This window comes from Xiphophorus hellerii, chromosome 1, assembly GCF_003331165.1.
Source record: "Xiphophorus hellerii strain 12219 chromosome 1, Xiphophorus_hellerii-4.1, whole genome shotgun sequence".
Lineage (NCBI taxonomy): Eukaryota > Metazoa > Chordata > Actinopteri > Cyprinodontiformes > Poeciliidae > Xiphophorus > Xiphophorus hellerii.
The window spans coordinates 13391883-13411104 of record NC_045672.1 but is presented as its reverse complement, the minus strand read 5'-3'; the positions used below and the strand labels follow the sequence as shown (position 1 = coordinate 13411104).

At 38.8% G+C, this 19222-nt stretch overlaps 1 protein-coding gene across 1 annotated transcript; it reads left to right on the top strand.

The window, feature by feature from the left end:
• The first annotated feature begins 260 nt into the window (after nt 1–260).
• On the top strand, nt 261–18988 carry LOC116726004 (phosphatidylinositol 4,5-bisphosphate 3-kinase catalytic subunit delta isoform-like). The gene is made up of 18 exons (XM_032572459.1): nt 261–437; nt 2539–2625; nt 3549–3770; nt 6421–6517; nt 6879–7009; nt 7601–7651; nt 7756–7923; nt 8961–9082; nt 9170–9313; nt 9416–9515; nt 9599–9765; nt 10065–10174; nt 11816–11894; nt 11989–12156; nt 14579–14702; nt 15206–15351; nt 15435–15567; nt 16879–18988. Exons 1-18 carry the CDS (start codon nt 327–329, stop codon nt 17014–17016), a joined length of 2298 nt encoding a protein of 765 aa, XP_032428350.1. The 5' UTR covers nt 261–326; the 3' UTR covers nt 17017–18988.
• Nucleotides 18989–19222: the final 234 nt, after the last annotated feature.

Here is a 19222-nt window from a genome sequence, read left to right as displayed (position 1 = left end):
AGACTTTAGGTGGCAGGAGGCTCCCCTGTTGATTTTGAAACCCCCGCTACCTGATGGAGTGACTCATATCTGTCCGGCAGTGCTGCAGAGAGGAACTGCTTCCATCCACACATAATGAGATTTTCACTGCATTAACTTACAACAAATGAACAGCCTTCAGGAGTTTAACCAGTGCCATCAGGATGCTGGGAAATATCTGTGGCTGCTGAGCTGACTGATTGCTCTACCGGTAAACAAAAACAAAAAAAAACGTCCTCTTGTCGCTTTTGTTTTCTCCCCAGTACATTTTCTCCTGTTTGAGGAATGGTCAGAACCCCCAGCTTACCATGGTGCACCACTGCACCATCAGCAAATACCAGGAGGATCAGGGCAGAGTGTGCAGCCAGATGTACAAGACCCGCTCCCTGTCCAGACCGCCACCTCTGCCCCTGAAGAAGGTAAGGAGTCGTCGCCCTTTAACCCAGCAGCGCTCTCTGTTTCCAGTTAATCCTCCACCAGCCTGTGAACTTTAGCATGCTTACGGCTACAGTGCAAAATTACGCAGATCAGACGGAGCGTCTCAATAAATGCAAAATTATCCAAAGGTTGAACGGGGCTTAGACTTTACCAGTTTTCTGCTAAAGTTATTGAATTAAAGTGAATGTTTACTTTCACTAAAATTTAAGGAACAGGTAAAAATGCCAAAATTTTAACAATTTTGTTCACTGACAATTTCAGGTTTGAAGTTGGTAGAAATTAGCAGAACATCGTAATCCTTTCAAGGTTTTGCACCAACCTTGTCCAAAAATCCAACATGGCTGCCTTGCACATAATTCTTAGTGATAGTTGCAGTAAATAGTTTAGGCTGTTTGATTTCTGTCAACATGTCTCAGTAAGTCTGTTGCGCACACTGAACTGATTCATTTAGGAAACGAGTGTGAAAGTGGAAAAAGCAGAGAAATGTGTTGTCAGCTTGTATGTTTGTATCAGAGATGTTCACAAGTCATTTTTTTCTGATTCAGTCTTTTTTGCCTAAAGTCAGAGTCATCAATTCTTTAACCCTACATCATCATAGGTTAAGGACTCTAATAATTATACTATGATAATTATTAGAACATTGTTAATTATCTTTCAATGTTGAATATTTATCAACAGTCGTCCTTTATCAATTTCTCATTGACTTTAATCTGCTGAAGTCTTCTTCATATTATATTGAAAATTTTATCAAATGTAATATGGAATATTTATATTCCCTTTTAGAGTCAAATTTTGAGTTCCTGTGTAGAAATTAAATAAGTTTTGAACATCTGAATGAATGGAACCGAAAGTGCTTTTAGTTTTATGATTTCAGACAGAAACGAGATAATGTAGGAAGTTATGTTTAAGTGTATTTTGTTATGAAATTATCCAAATTATTCCTTTGGAGAACCATTCATGTGGTCATTATTATGATCGTTATGAGCCGTTAACGTCCCATAATTCACAAACGCCACTGATAGGCCTGTCACAATAGTCAACAGATGAATTAATGCATGAAAAGTTAAAACAAACTCAATAATTTCCATTGGCATGATTTATCGTTTATCTCTTTTTTTCTCCCTCTTTCTACCAAAAACTGGATGATAAAAGTCTTCAGTTTGGTGCTTTGGTCTAAACATGCCCCTTTGTATGAAGAATAATTTTGCTTACAAAATTCATTTTATTTGCTGTGTTGTTTATTTATTTTTGGATATTTAAAATGTCTTTCAGTTCCAGTGTTAAATGCTTGTTATAGTTTAAAGTTTATTGACCTTCGAGAATTTGTACTTGCATTATTATTTTGCCATTACCGTTATATTACTCAAAAATGCTCTCAAAACAACAACAGTATCGTTTATCGCGATAACTTCTGGAACAATTTATCGTCCAGCAAAATTTCTTATCGTGACAGGCCTAGCCACTGACTAATAATCAAGCGCATTCTTTCTGAGTAAAACATACGCTGCGGTGCATCACCTATCAGAAGGATCTGTAGCTCACTTAGTTCCTTCCTTTTTTTCTTTATACATGTAAACAATATTTGAGTCTTAAACTAGGAGTCAAAGTCAAGTCTCGTGTCTTCAGGGCACAAGTCTAGGTCAAGTGTGAAGGTTTTTATTTTTGTAATTCAAGTCCAATTCGAGTTTTAGTCTTGCACTCAAAATCACCGTCTCTAAGCCTTTCTCCTTAGTAAATGAAGTAGATAGTTTACTTTCACTTGCTGTAATTAAATATAAAGGAATCCAACCGTTACTCAAACCAGAGGAAATTAACTTAGGCTACCGTTTGTAGAGAGCTTCTTGTTCTCTTTTTTTTTTTTTTGACAGCTCAATACTGCAGTGGTGTTTTGTTTGCTTACTTTTGAAAGAGTAAGTTTGTTGTGCACTTTGAACGTTCTTGCCAAACAGGAAACTGCGCCAAGAGCTTCACCACTTAGATTACACCGAAGGCAGAGAATGCAAATTTATTTTTAGGTAAATAGAAAAAAAAAAAAGAGAGAATAATCTTTCCTCCTCTTTCTCTTTCCCTCTCCTGCAGCAGAACACCTCCTCCCTCTGGTCCATAAATGAGCCCTTCTACATTCACCTCCTTCAGGGGAGCAGAGTCAATGCAGACGAGGGGATGAAGGTCGGTGTGTTTTCGTGGAGGTTTTCTCTCACTTTGCTGCTCATTGAAATGTGGCATTCGTTTGTTTACCAATATCTCAACTTCAGTTATAGGAACTGTCAGGTTGACATGCAAATGACAGAATGGGGAGGAGGGGAAGGGAGAGGGGCACGCCGATAGGGGTGTGTGGGGGGGGGGGGGGGTTGGGTCACATGTCCAAACCGCACGTTTCCCATAATTCATCAAGTCGGTTGGTTAAAACTTCAAAACAGGAAGTGGGGAGGGCCTATCTGGCTTTTTATGTCTCACTCTGAGGCCTTAATTCTAAGAAAAAAGGCGGGCTTCGTGCTCTTTCCCCTTCTCTTGCTCTCAGATGCGCTTCTTTATATGGCTGTACGTCGCACACGCTCTGTTAACCTTCGCGTGTCGGCCTGATCTGCAAAAACTATCCTCCTCCTTCATTTGTGTATTGTGTTTCCACTCCATGACATAGTGCGTAACTACCCAGCCGTTTTATTGTCAAGAGTGTGAACTTTGTGACTCATGCCAAAGTTACCGTGTTGCCTTCCTTTGGGTCCATTCAGCCACTGGCATACAGAGACATTAACAATTACAAAATATAGATTTAAGATTTTCCTAATTTAGGATGAACATATTGTTTGCGCGGTGTTCAATTGTAATTCAATGCTTTTTGTCATGCTGCCTGGACTAACCCCGAGAGTCACAGCAACCTGTTTACATTGAGAACGTCGACCCTTTGACTCATAACTCGAGTGACACAGGAAGCTCTGAATCATCTATCGCCAATTCTGTGAATCTTCCAAAAACAATCATCCTCACGCAACAGCTAAGCGATGCAGCATCCAGACTGCAGCTGGCGGCCTTGTTCTAATCACCCCCACACATGTGTAAATGTGCGTTTGCGTGTCTTTGCTCCAACGCAGCTCGTAGTGCAGGCCGGCCTCTTCCACGGCAGCGAGCTCCTGTGCAAGATGATGACGAGCTCGGAGGTCACGGTGTGCTCCGAGCCGTCGTGGGACCAGAGGCTGGAGTTCGACATAAACGTGTCCGACCTGCCGCGCATGAGCCGCCTTTGCTTTGCACTCTACGCCGTCATCGAGAAGACCAAGAAACCCCGCGGCACGAAGAAGAAGAACAAGAAAGCAGTAAGTGGCCCGTCGGGGTTTGGGATTTGGCAGGCTGATGCTCAGGCCGACGGGTGTAAATGAGTTGGCAGGTACAAACGCTCTGCTGCTTGTGTTTTGGTGCGTATTGTCTTGTGTGTGCTCTGTGGGTGTGTTCTGCTGCTGCGTCTGGTTGTGCAAGTGTGTTCAGTGGCAAGGCTGCGGTTAGCGTCTCATCCGCTTTTGCTCTTTTATCTGCACATTAGTCCAAGGAAGGAAGGAATTCTAAATACATACTCACAGTTGACACCCACACACTTAAAGTTGAACTTTTCATTGCTAGATATTGGAGCTTGCGCTGCGACGGCCTATAGAAGCACAAAGCAAATCGTTCCCACTGTGGAACCTTTTTTTTTTTTTTTTTGGCTTCTATGTAAACCTGCACGTCAGTTTTTGTTGCAAACATTAGACTCACAAATCAAGATGCGAGTTACTGATTTCTGAGTCATTTGAGTCAGAAAGGTTTTGACTTAATGCACAGCTTATGTCACAGTTTAATTGTTTGTACTTTGGATGCAATCATTTTTACCTAATCTAATTATTTCATATTTCAGACCCAGCACACTCCTTTATATCCACAAACAGCATGAAGATCAAATAACATACAAGAGCCTTGCTTAATTCTTTAAATCCATTGAAATTTGTCACATTACAACCACAAACCTCATTGTCTTTTATTGGCATTTTATGTGAAAGACCAACATAATGTAGTGAAGTAGAAAGAAAATGATCTGGTAAAAAGTCTTTACCAATAAAAATGGGAAAAGTCTAGATTGTATTTGTATTTTGGCCCATTTTGCTTTGCAAAATTGTCCAACCCAGTCAGGTTTGCTGGAGAGTGTGTGTGGGACATTGATTTTTAAGTTTTTCCACGGATTCCACTACTGTGTTGCACTATGAGGATTCTGTGGAATGCATAGAAAGAAACTGCTAATATTTCATTCCCTTAATACAAATTACAAACATAATGATCAGAATAGTCAAAAAAATAATAATTGCAAAGTTTATGGTTGCAAATGGAATTTAAAGACCAGGAATGATTGAGACAGAGTTATGTGGCGCTTTTCACCAAGATTGTTATTATGTAAAAAAATTTTTTTTTAAAATGGATCAGTTTTGGTTAATGACAGATTTAAATAAGGTCTAAAAATTGACCTAATATTTCATAATATCATTTGGAAGGAACATGATTCTCTCACTGTCTCTGCAAATCTCAAAACATTCAATGTAAAGAAAGTTTGAGTCAGAATGTAAACTTGGATGTGAGGGGATTTCAAATCCCCTCACATACAGAGCACCATGGTGCCATCTCATTTCTTTAAGGACAAACGGAGGTGTTTAGTTCAAGACGTAGCACACTTTCTGAAACTAGTCGTCAACAACTTCAGTGCAATGAATCAAAGCTGAAGAACGCTAACCGCTCTCTTCTTATTTCACGAACCAGTCACCCTGCAACTAACAAAGTGAACAATTTTCTCCTCTGTCCATTTGTCAAGCTGATGTTTTCCGCACTAAACTGTGAAACCAATGTGAAAGGTAAAGAAGCTTCCCCACACCCACTTGGTGAACAACAAATTCCCCTTTTTTCTGCAGCTGTGGTCTGAGCATCTTTTGTTATGACAGCGCTGCAGCGGCTGCTGGCAGCATGTTTGGGTTCGCCTCCCTGAACAAGTTGCCCAGGTGTGTTTCCAGGGTATCGAAGCCACTTCTGCTTTCTTAGCCACTTCTCTTTTCTGATGTCCGGAGGAGAAGTCCTGCAGGCAGACGGAAGTTGGGCTATTTTAGCTCGACTTGTTTGTGCCTCTGTTTTTATCTGCGCGCATCTCGACTCGGATATATTTGCGCTTTTTGGAGAAATTATGAAGTAACGAAAGTTGTTATTTCTAAGACCTGCCCGGAGCTTAGTTCCTTTTATCCATCATGACAGAAATGACAACCAGGGAATGTTTTTTGTTAAAGCCGCAAAGGTTTTGTGTCCATAACGTATAATTGGCACAACCTGAACAACATAAAGGCAATGCTATAAGAGAACACTATTAATTTAACATAGATAAACATAATGTTCTTGCTTTTTTGTCAGTTCACCAAACATATTACATGACTTAATACAAAAGTAGGCTCAAACTATTAGTATTTTTTGTTAACATATTCTTTATGTTGAAAAAGTAATTACTCCCTAAATCTTGGCAGCAACATCTTCCATTAAGAGTTTTCCATAAGTTGCGATATCTTAAATCAATGTGGAAGAATATTTCCACACTCTTCTTTGCAGAAATGTTTTCCTTCATGAAAAGCCTGTTCAAGTTAACACAATACCATGTCAATTGGACAAGACCAGCCTTTGATTAGGCCACTCCAAAGCCTTAGTTTGGTTTATATACTGCCATTTTAAGGTGGATTTACTGAATGACCCAATTGCGCATGAGCTTAAACGCACAGGATAGGCATATATTCACCATCAGATCAGGATGTTCTGTCAAAAAACAGAATTAGTTGAAAAAAGTTTGAATGAATAAAAAAGGTTTTTTTAGGTCAATTTAAAAAGCCACTACCCAATCCTGTTCGCTGTATTTCTTATGTGCTGTGACTACTTGTTTATCGCTGAAACCTAACCAACGCTGCATGTTTCCAGGACTGTCCGATTGCCTGGGTAAACACCATGCTGTTCGACTACAAGGACCAGCTGAAGACCGGGGAGTTCCTCTTATCCATGTGGCCATCTGTACCTGGTACTTCCTGTTCAGTCTCACATTTCCCTATCTCTAAAAACACTTGACATGATCACAGCATCTTTCACCGACACCTAGTAGCAAGTGATCCCATCAGAAATACCCATAGTGGGAAGTGATGCAAAATAAACCCAACGTATTTACACACGTTCTGTGTTGTCGGTTGCAGACAGACAAGCTGTTAGATTCAGAGGTATTTAAAATGCACTCGCTTCTTGTTTTTCAGTTGTTTATATACTGTTTTTATGCTCAGTCTGAACGCGCAGTCAAAGCTTAAAGGGTTATTCGCAGATAACATTTTTCTCATAACATGTTTACCTTCAATGCAAAATGTTTTAATGCACAATTTTGTTCACCACAGATGACAAAAGTGACCTGCTGAACCCGATGGGAACGGTCCAGAGGAATCCCAACGTAGACAGCGCCGCCGGACTCCTCATTCGCTTCCCTAACATCCGGCCCCATCCGCTCTACTATCCTCCCCTTGACAAGGTCGTTTTATCCTAAATGTATATGGGCAGCATTATTATTATTATTATTATTATTATTATTATTATTATTATTCCAAGATGTCACATCAGGTTTACACCCCCTAAAAACAGAAAGTAGTTTATAGCAATTTCAAAGTTACCAGATCCACTGGACATCTCTGAAGTTTGAATTAATTATTTCTCAAGAAGCGATTTTTGTACTAGATAAATGTACTCAATATAACAAATCACAATCGGCGATATTGGCCCACATTATCGCTGTTCGCCCAAGCAATTACAGTAATTTGACTTCAGCTTTTCAAGGTGTGCAGATATAAAGTATTAATATTTAACTGTATATTAAGTACAATATTAAGAAATGAACAATATGTTATATTGTTTGGTTGGATTTGATTGTTTGGAAAGGATGGATTTTTCATAAATATTCTCTGTAATTTTGCACCATTGCGGTAATGAAAGAACATTTTTATTTTTATTTTGCCTTTTAGCACGTAAACACCACGTAAACGTGAATTTGATATTTTGCCGCAAAAACAACTTCATGTTAACTGGTTATTGAAATAGATTTTTTTCTGTCTCCAACCCATTTCAGACCATCGAGCCAGAAATGAACGGCAACACTGTTTTTCCCTCCAAAGACGAGGTAAAACAATAAAATCCTTCTAAAACCTGAACACTGTTAAAGTAAAATGAAACAAAGCGTGTCTTGCTGAGTGAGTTGTGTGCTGCTTCTTTGTCTTTTTGTAGTACTTGAAACTAAAAGAAATCATGGACAACAAAAACTACACCGAGTTTTTCGAGGATGAGAAAGAGCTCCTGTGGAAGCTCCGAGCCGAGGTCCGCGACTATTTCCCCGAGTGCCTGTCCAAGCTGCTTCTCATCACTAAGTGGAATAAGCGTGAGGATGTAGCTCAGGTGTGGAGATAGTTAGATTTTTTTGTGTTTGTTTTTTGACTCAACTCGTGTAGCTTACACATATTCCACACGCTACATTAGTTTTAATGGGTTGTTTATTTTATTTTACTTTCAACTTGTGAGGGTCTTATCCTGACTCCGTGCTCTGTCTTACTTGAAGTTACATGTTCTCTTGTCTTTCCCGTTTTGAAGGCATTGGCATTTCTATCTTCTTTTCTTTTTGCCTGTTGACTTATTTCATATGTAGCTTTCATATATGTTTCACTTTCTGCTCTAATTGAAGTGTCATGTTCTCTTGTCTTTCCCATTTTGAAGAGTACCAAGAGAAATTAGATATTTTTTATGTTTCATTTTGTGTTTGATCCTTAAAAGCACACATTTTCACACTCTTCCATACTTTTTGTGGTTTTACCTTAACACTTTGAACACTTTTTTGCAGCCTTGTAATCCTGCCCACAGGACTTGGCGACAAAATAAATTTGGATCCTCATCCAGGCTTGTTTTTCCACAGTTCCAGTAGTTTTAACATGAGTAGTAATAAATAAAATCTTCAAATAATATTTTGAATGGATGATATTCATGGTTTCCCCAGTCATTCCTCCAGCGGCCCGTCGTGTTTTTGAGTTAAAAAATGTTTAAAGTTGACAGGAAATTTGAAAATGTCACTTGATAATCGTGTGTTATTGAAAGATTGAAAATGAATACCTGAACACCAACTATAAAAGTCTTTAAAAAAATGCAAACATTTTAAAAAGACTTAAAAAAAATAAGCAATGCTAAGCCTGGTGGGGGCACGAGTAAAGCCTGGTGGCCCACCAGACTTATAATACACTGGGGGAAACCCTGATATTACTTGCTAGCATTATTAATGAGTTCAAATGCACCCAAACACCGTGGCTTTGATCACACTTTGGATATGGCATTAAAAAGATTTGTTATTTATGCCTCTGTCAGTGGAGGGGTTCAACGTAGCTAGTTTACCGAAATGGTAGCCTTATCGGTAATTATAGTGAAAATTGTCTTCTTGAACTTGTTAGATGGTGGGTTTGCTGAAAAGCTGGCCTGAACTCCCTGCCATCCACGCCTTGGAGCTGTTGGACTACAGCTTTCCTGACCCAGCAGTCCGGTCCTTCACTATCAGATGCCTCAAGAAGCTCAGGTACATCGACTAGCAGAAAACAGGCTTGAAGATTTCTATTTTTGAATATCAGCATTGATTAAAAAAATAAATACATTTCTTCCACAGTGACGATGAGCTGCTGCAGTACTTGATCCAGCTGGTCCAGGTCCTGAAGTACGAGTCCTACCTGGACTGCGACCTCACCACCTTCCTGCTGGAGAGGGCGCTGTCCAACAGGAGGATAGGACACTTTCTGTTTTGGCATCTTAAGTAAGCCATAGTCTTATCTCATAATAGTATTTACTTATATATATATTTTAAAAGACACAGGATAAATTTTTTTTTCTTGAAATTTTTTGTTGTTTATTGTAGATCTGAGATTCACGTGGCATCGGTCAGTTTACGTTTTGGCTTGATTCTGGAGGCTTACTGCAGGGGAAACATCCACCACATCAAGCTTTTGTCCAAACAGGTAACATGCCGCTCGTTTAGTCAGACGTTTGACTCCCACATTAAACGTATCTGCTGTTCTAAAACTCAACCTACGCCACCCAGAACGAGGCTCTGGGTAAAATGAAGGCCCTGAGCGACATCGTCAAGACGGGCTCCCAGAAAATGACAGTAGACGACCTGAAGCTGTGCATCAGGCAGGAGTCGTACCTGGAGGCGCTGTCGGACCTGCTGTCGCCGCTCAACCCCAGCGTCATCCTGTTTGAGATCTGGTTAGCATTACACACATATACGCACAGCGGTTTATGCCCTCTGAAGATTAATTACCAAAGTCTTAATGTTAATTCACAATAAGAAATGCTTCCACCTTTATTTACTCTCTCCAAAATCCTACAAGTTTTGTTTTATGAATTAGTTGCTTACAATAAATAATTATCAATATAAATGCATATTTTAAAAGGTATTTTAGATATTAATTTAGGGGAAATATAAGAAAACAAAAAGTATTTTTGTAAACTCTGAGACATATTTAAAAGGTGGCATGATTGACATGAGCTTTTTATTTTCACAGCACCGATAAGTGCAGATTTATGGATTCAAAGATGAAGCCGCTCTGGCTTATGTACAAGAACCCTTTGGAACAAGCAGACATGGTCGGCATCATCTTCAAAAACGGAGACGGTGAGAAATGAGACGATGCTAAAACATCTCCTCACACATGAACACTTGACTTTTGTTAACTTGGAAAGTAAATGTGACTTTAATTTAGCAAAAGGTGAAAAAGAAAAACTCTTAAGCTGTAAACGAAAGATAAACATACCTCTGTATTTGAAAGCTTATAACATAAAATATAACAAACAAAATCTAACTACTCTGCCTGAGAAACGTATTCACACTACGTCTGTTGCAATAAGCAATAAATCACATAATATTTATTATTACATAATCAATTTAAACTCAATAATTCCCATTTGAATATTTTACCTTTTTTTTTTTTTTGTCTTTTTCCACCAAACCTGGATGACAAAAATCTTCAGTCTGGTGCTTTGGTTTGAACTAACCCCTTTTTTGAAGGACAGTTTTGTTTATAGAGACTTTTTTATTCATTTAATTTGTTATTTCTGTTGTTTTGTTTCTTTATTTTGGATATTTAAGATTTATTCCAGCTCCAGTGTAAAGTGTTCATTAGAGTTTGATGTTTACTTATCTTTGAGAAGGTGTTCTTGCATTATTATTATTTTGCCATTACCATTAAATATTACTTGAAAATGGTCTCAAACAACAATATTATCATTTATCCCAATAACATCTGTGGACAATTTATTGTCCGGCAAAATTTGTTATTGTGACGGGTCTAATTCACACCTCTTAGTCTGTCCCGCATTTTATAACGTCACCACCAATGTCTCTTTGTGTTTCATTGGGATTTTATGTGTTTGACTTACACAAAGCAGCACATAATTGTAAATGGTAAAGAAAAATAATGTGTTGTTTTTACATTTTTTTTAGGAAGAGTGAATCCTGCAAGTCCACATATCAATGCAATCTGCTGGGTTTCCTTAGATCGAAAACGTTAATTTGAATAACAAACTGAGACTAACACAGGGTCAAGTGGATTTTATGTGGAACTCAATTAACACTGCAAATGATCCTGAACTCACAGTTGTCATGGTAACATGTGGTGGTAGCAGCATCATGCTGCAGTGAAGTTTTCTTCAGCGGGTTCAAGGAAGCCAGTCAGAGTTTGTGGGAGGAAGTAAATCTGTCTGAGACTCCAAAAGTTGAGGCAAAACATTAGTATTGCGAAGCGTTTCTCCATCCAGTTTTACTTGGCTTTTTGCAAAGAGGAAGTGAAATTTCTTTTATCCTTAATATGAATGAAACCAGAACCCTAAATAACTTCTTTGCGATGGATAGTAGTTAGACAAAATATTGACTCATAGTTGCTAAATATAAATGCAAAGCAAACGGTTCTGTTCATGCTGAAATTAAATTACAGACTCTATTTACCAATTATGTTACTTAAAATATTTTTTCCTTTCAATTTATTTAGGGGTAGCAGAATAAAGGGAGCTAAATACAAATGCAGGCCACATCGGGCTTTTTTTTCCTGTGTGTAAAAATGTTTAAAGTGTGTGTTCATGAATTTAATTATAATAACGCTATCAAAAAAAAGAAATGCATTGACGTTTTTGTTTGAAATATGGCAAAATTCATAGCAGTTGAAGGGGCATGAATAATTTTTGACTCTGATGTAAATTTTACAATACGTTTGGTTTATTTTTACATTTTTTCACTTATTTTCTTGCTTTGTTTCCTCAGATCTCCGGCAGGACATGTTAACCCTGCAGATGATCCGGCTCATGGAGAACCTGTGGAAGAAAGAAGGCCTGGATCTCAGGTGGGATCCGCTTTTCTCATCCTGCTTGATGCTTTGAAAACGAGAAGAACTCCTTTTCAAACTAAATCCTGCTGATTCCGCCCCGCGCTGTCAGGATGATCCCATACGGCTGCCTGTCCACCGGGAACAAAACGGGGCTCATCGAGGTCGTGAAGAGCTCCGACACGATCGCCAACATCCAGAGGAACAGCAGCAACAGCGCGGCCACCGCTGCCTTCAACAAGGACGCCTTGCTCAACTGGCTTAAGTCCAAGAATCCAGGGTGAGTAAAGTCGACAGTAACGATGTGAGTTAAACCATCTCGATACATTATCATTCGATCTGGAAGACGCAATTGCCTTTTATTTCAAAAACGGCATTATGTGCATTATGCTTGCGCCGAAGGACTATTTTAAGCTTCTAAGAAGCCACATAGGATCAGTGGGGTTTGTTTATGTAGATTTTTTACTAGCAAATGGCTCCAGTTCTACACAGGGGCCTCCCCAGTGCTCCCAGGACAGCTTCGTCACAAGGCCCGTCCCAGTTGTGAATGTGAAAGTAGCTCCTGCCGTCTTTCTGCATGAGCTGTAATGTGTTCGCCTCCGGAAAATAATTCAAATCTCAAGGAGGCAGACAAGACATTATTTCCAATTTTGTCTGTTAATAAGTTAAGATGAAACGACTAATAGAAACGTTATGTTTAAAACATGTTAAGGTGGTGTTATGTTATAACTTTATTTTAGCACAAAATACCACTAATCTGACGTAGTGTGGCAGCCTTACTGCTGGATGTGTAAAAAGCACTTTGACACTTTTTGTGGATTAATATTAACATCAGTCAGATCAACTCTAATGCTATAACATATTCATGTTAATAATCTACAATTTGCTACAGCAGTGGAGCAATAGATCCAGTGCTGGAATAGAGGGGGAAAAAAATTTGTTAAAATCTCAAAAATGTTGAGGAGGATTTCAAATAATTAGGGTTTTTTTAGACGACGACATGTATTTCTACATCAGGGAGTTGTCTTATTACGGTCAATGGAAATGAATATGTACATATTTTTGGCTATGTAATATAATTTAAAACTGCTGGTCTGAATTTGTGTACAGTCCCTGCTAAAGATGGTTCATAAAGGCTGGTTTCTGCTCAGTGATTTAAATTAGATTACTATAATATATAACGATGGGTTAAATCATAAGCTGAAATGGATTTGTCAGACATTACCTGTCTTTTTCAAATGGCTTCCTGCTGAGGCCAGAACAATTTGCTAACATCTTTTCATGGAACAAAGGGAAGTTCAGGCAACTTCATCAGATTTACAAAAATATCAAAGAACACATTAATCAGTAAAGATATTACATATTCAACCACTAGTTGGCAGCAGAACTTGCACTGCTCTACCATATTGTTGTGCATTGCTGCAAAAACAAGCCCTATACAACCTAGGCATTCAACTCTGCACTCCATAAATTATATTTAGCATTTTTTCTTGATAAAGTAGGAGTTGCTATTATGACAGAAAAAATGTTAGAAAAAAAAATCTACAATTTTTTATAGTTCTGTTTAGACCTGAAGCTGAAGAAAGACTTAAGCGTTAAAGTGGGGGAAAAAAAGATTATTTTTTTTTATTACCGTTTTTTTTTTGTTGTTGTTGTTTTTTGCAGGGACCTATTTGGTTTCCACGTGTCCTCAATGGGAGTTTTACCCTGATCATTATTAAAATTTAGTTAAAAGAGTTTTTCCCACAGCCTCCATCTTTTTCTGGACCTAAGCAGATTGTGAACAAAGCTATGAACCAAACTCAAACCTAATATAATCCATAATATATTTCCTCCTCAACATAAATATGTTAGTCATATAGTCCAAATGGGCTCCTCGTTTACTCTCTGTAGCATGGTGGTGTCCTATTCCAACCTTTTAGACATTTAGATGTGTCTCTCCACCAAAACATTTTTTAATTCTTATAGCCCTCTGTGAAATATTCATCTTTACTTCTACTAACCAGCTGCCATTTAAAGAGGCCATTCTTTAAATATGGCCTTTGAGAGGCCATATTTAAAGAATGGCCTCTTTAAATAGCCAGTATTTAAAGAGGCCATTCTGTTTCCTGCCTCTCAAAGTTCTTTGTGTGACTGAAATATCTAATTTATAACCTTTGTGTCGATGAAGTTTGAGCCAAAAGCTGCAACGCGTACGGTTGGTGGATTCCCATTCATCCTGCTGCTTTTCCGAGCTGTGTTTCAACGCTGCAGCAGGACGGAACGAAGTGCACCGGCAGCTCCTTGAGCAATAAACGAGAGTACATTTTTATTTGGTGCCAAACCGTCTGAAGGTCTCGTATTCTCTAAAAGCTTGTTGAAGAAACGGGTCTGTTGGAGGAAATGAAAAAAGGTGTTGTACGTCACTCGGCAGCACAGGCGCAGCTGACCGCACGACAGAACAGAAAGGTAATTATCTTAAACGCTGCAAAGACCGAAGAAGAGCAGGGGAAATTAGCAAGAACATAATACAGCGGAGTCCATGCACATCTAAACTGAAAGGATGTGACGGTCGATCATTAAGCTGCCACAGGATCTCCTTTATGAATACTTTACGCATTGTGTGCAACAGCAGGGAAAAACTGGAAAAGTAGGAATGTGCTGCACAAATAAAACCCATTTATGCTGTCTTTCTTTTCTTCTCTGACTTCATGTTTCTCCAGGGATAAACTCGATCAAGCGATAGAGGAGTTCACTCTCTCCTGTGCTGGCTACTGTGTAGCTACTTACGTGCTGGGGATTGGAGATCGCCACAATGACAACATCATGATCAGGGAAACTGGACAGGTCAGATTTAACGCACTCACATGAATCAATATTATTTTTCTGTTGAGTTATGTAGTCTGAATATTCTGAGCCTGGTAAAAGGCCTACACATATTCTCCACGAGCAGCGGATTTCAGAAAGAGGAGCAAAGTTGGTTTCAGACTTCACAAGAAACGTAATTCCTGGAAGTCTTCATAGAACATCTGAAGCATTGCAGCACATTTCAAACTAGTAGTCACACCCACTTCAAATTATGGAGTAATAACACAGCAGTTGTTCAGAAGCCGACGAAAACGACCAAACCGGACCTGCAAGAACAGAGGGCAGGTCAGATTTGGTCAGGTCCTATTCTTGCATTTATGGGAGAGATAATAATATCTGTTCTCTTGGAGTATGCGCAGGCCTCAAACTTTATACGACGGTGAAAATTCTAGTTAAACAAGGCGGACCTGCAAAGTAAAATATTCAACAAATTCTATCCATTGCGAATCTTTCTAACAGAGACAATAATCTTTCATATTTAGCTGTTTCACATTGATTTCGGACACTTCCTGGGAAACTTCAAGCGGAAACTCGGGATCAACAGGGAGCGTGTGCCTTTTATCCTGACGTACGACTTTGTCCATGTGATCCAGCAAGGCAGGACGAACAACAGTGAGAAGTTTGAAAGGTACAAATTATAAAGCCTAATGCATTTACCAAGGGACTTTGGGGATGTCTTTAAATACTTACAGCGATTGTCTGCTTTGCCAGGTTCAGGGAATACTGTGAGCGGGCCTACAAGATCCTGTGTCGAAACGGGACGCTGTTTGTCAACCTCTTCGCCATGATGAAGGCAGCGGGGCTGCCGGAGCTCTCCTCCTCCAAAGATATCCAGTATTTAAAGGTACAAAACTCAGCTAATTTTGCGTGAGTCTGTATATGATTAGGATTGTGATAACCTACATCAAAAGCACTACATCTGGAGTTATCTGGAGTGTTTGCTCCAAAAAAGCGTGATCTTATGAAAAAAGCTTCCTGTGACATTTATTCTAAAAGGACTGTAATGAATGTCAATAACTGTACATTCCATAATTATGTCACATACATTATTTATTTGTTGGATTTTCTATCATTTTCAATGTGAGATTATTTTACTGCTATAGGACTAAGCATTCCCTTCAGGACGTTGCAATGTTTTTTTGTGATTATTGCAGCTGACACTTACTGATTTTATGGCACTTTTTTCAAAAAGTTGTGGTCAAAGTTGCAAATTTTTTTAAGCTTAATTTTTCCCATAACATTGTTTTACCAAAAAGTTTAAATTGCTACACGTAGCATTCTTTAACAAGATGATAACTATCTTGTTAAGTAATAACAAGATAGTTATTATTTAATGGACCTTCTTGAAATAACACCCTTAAAACAAATAAAGTCCTGTCCTGAGGTGCAAAAGAGTAATTCTTTATTGGTTGTTTAAGTTAACATAAAAACGTTTACACATTGTAAATAAATTTTTAAAAAGGCAGATGTTACCATCCAGCATCACATGGTTTCATCTGGCAGGCTCGACGATCGAGACGTGAAACAGGAAAATAAATTAGAAGAGGTCAAAGGAGATTGGTCAAAATTCAACCTAGTTGCAGTGATTGGTGAGAAAAGAAGGAAGTACAGAAAACATTAAGGTGATTGGTTCTGATTTGCCTGAAAAATTGTGATGGCTGGTAAAAATTGCAGGTTTGCACAGAATTGCGACTGATGAGAGAATTTACTTCAATAGTTGCGATCGCAACACCATAACTTCGTGGAGTTTTCCTTCTTTGCACACATAGCTGACTGACAGCTTACAGTCTCTCACATCTGGAGAGGTGGGAGCTGTGCTATCTGGCATGTTATCAAAAGAGCTTCATGAGGGCCTGCGCCCCAGATACACAGACTATTTGTCCTGAAGGCAGCCCTCTAGGATTCGACTCCTAGTGTCAGGACCTTTCCTGCAAGTCTTCTGCCTCTCCTGTCTGAGCACTTTGAATACTGCCACTTCCACCACTAAAACAAACTGAGATGTAAAATTTTTACGTCTTTTCAAAAAAAGGGTGATTTTTCTTTTTTTTAAATAGTGGTATCCTGAAAAAAAAAAAATCAGACTTGTACGCCTTTTAGTTACAGTGGTTTAGTGACGATGAGAATCATGTTTCCATTTGCGTCTCGTTTTCAACAGGATTCTTTAGCTCTGGGCAAATCGGAGGACGAAGCACTGAAGAATTTCAAAGTGAAGTTCAACGAAGCTTTGCGGGAGAGCTGGAAGACGAAAGTCAACTGGATGATGCACTCCTTGGCCAAGGACAACAGGCCGTGAAAGAGCACCGCACCGGTGCAGCCTGCCAAAAATGATAACTTTTAACTTATAGACAGAAAAAAAAACAAATGAGGGATCTAAATTTATTTGACACATGGCATTCAAACACAGACAGCAGCAAATGTTTACATGCCAGCGGCTGAGAAACAACTAAACAGAGGCATCCAGCAGTCCTTTCCACACAGGCCTTTTCAAAGTCAAGGACATTTGCTCCCGTTATCTTTCTTCCATCTACAAAATGAACTGTCTTACCCAAGCAAAACCATAAATGTATATTGGATTTAGTGGAAATTGGTACTTGAAAACCATCTGCTCCTGCAAAGCGCATCACCGAAACAGGAAGTTCATCTCGGCAACTGCATTACTCAGCAGAGAGCAAGCTGCAGACAGCCTGTGGGATGACTTTAGATGTCGCTCACCGGGGGAGACGGCAACGCACCGGATGGCAACGGATCCGTCACATATTGTCTTGAACGGCCTCTCTCCGACAGTGTTGTGTATTTTTATAATGTGCTTTATTTAATTAGACTGGTGTAGAGAACTTGTAAATTCATGATGTTTATTTTAAATTAATTTAAAATAGTTGTGTCATTGGCCTTTAAGCTTTACTGAGTGCCAGTATACGTTAAACCTAATGCGAGGCACAAAGTTTCTCATTTCTGTTTTTCATGAACACACCAGAAGACCAGGCTTTGTCCAGAATCTAGCTATAGAGTCATTTTTGCATTAAAGCTTTTAATGCCATTGTTAACGGGGGTTTTTTTTTTTCTTTAAATAAAAAAAGAAAAGATTAGCTTAAGTTTGAGTGTGATGCAGGAGGAAGCAACCTGTTCAGGCTAACCTGGCATCTGCCTCCGTACAACTCTAGATTTCACAATCACAATCATAAGAGTTGCTTGTAGAGAGAAACACAGTCAGACTCATTTGTTTACCTCATATTTTTTTCTTCTGCAAAACATAGCAACTTGCTCTAGTGTTGATGGTAATGAACCATCCTGAACGTGTGCTTCGTGTAAAACTGATGGATTTTATTTGAAATGCCTTAACTCAGCTTTTAAAGACGCATGCCACTGGCAGCTGGTAGGAAGGAAACTCAAGATGCTCTAAAGCAAAGATGTCTTGTGAAGAAAGAGAAAAATGCTGAGGGTTGCTTCTTGAGACAATCGGTTGTAACAAAAGAAAAAGAGCCATTTACTTATGGATGCGCTTCTCATACTGTGATTTTGGTCACACTGTTCATGTCAGAGGTCAGCGTGGTCGATGCAGACTCTCTAAGAGTGTTCCCTGTGTTTGTGAGTTTGTGTGTGTTGTGATATTTAAGTTTTGCACTTCCATTGACATTCTTGTCAAATGTGCCAGGTAACATGAAAATATTTCATGCTTTTAAGGTCAATCACTGTCATAATTTAACTGCAGCACAAAGTGCTTTTTGTCAGCTTAAGTGGGGCTGTGTACGGTTTGATTTTATTTCCAGGCAAGTTTTTTTTTTAATTTTTATTACTTTACATGCTGCATACCCCACTGTATGTCCTGAAAGGACTGCTTGCCTTTTTAAAAATATATATTGTTAAACAGTCTCTTCTTATTATGAGTCTCTGTGCAATCATGACAAGAAGAAGAGCAAGTGTAGCTGTAGATCTAACAGCACTGAGTTGACTATACTTATCATTTCTGTCCTTTAAAAGGGGCCTCACTAAATACTGCTTCTTTAAGCAACACTGGGGGAAATCAGTCGCTCCTTTTGCTAATTAAGCATGATGCTGTTGCCTTTTATGCTGGTTGTCATTTTTAAATTGTTAGAAGCTCCTTTAAGGTCCATGCCAGATTTTCAGTTGTGTAGCTAAAGCAAATAAATTATCATCAAAACATAAGTTTGATGTGACATTTTTTTTTGCACTCCTTTTTTATACATTTCCCACACTTGCTGTTTATGAGTGAAATTTAATTCCGAATAAAAAAGTCTGCAACCACCGAGGCTTTCAGGAGGAATTTTTTTGCAGCCTGGATGTTTCTTCGCTGTGTCAATATTTATTTTAAAGTCCTTGGTCTCTGTTTTTTTTGGGGGGGGGGGGGTTTAGAAATAATTTGTATTTTCAAGCAATGTCCTCCTGGTCAAATTTATTGAAAGCTCACATTTCAAAGAGATGATTTTGAACTTGCAATCAAATGTTAAAGGACCCAGCTTTCTAGATTTTACAACATGAAT

Excerpts from the sequence above, each read along its gene's own strand:
- LOC116726004 (XM_032572459.1), top strand. The coding sequence starts at position 327 with ATGGTGCACCACTGCACCATCAGCAAATACCAGGAGGATCAGGGCAGA. Across the intron at positions 12,157-14,578 it reads CTTAAGTCCAAGAATCCAGG|GGATAAACTCGATCAAGCGA; the intron begins GTGAGTAAAGTC and ends ATGTTTCTCCAG. Across the intron at positions 15,568-16,878 it reads AAGATATCCAGTATTTAAAG|GATTCTTTAGCTCTGGGCAA; the intron begins GTACAAAACTCA and ends CGTTTTCAACAG.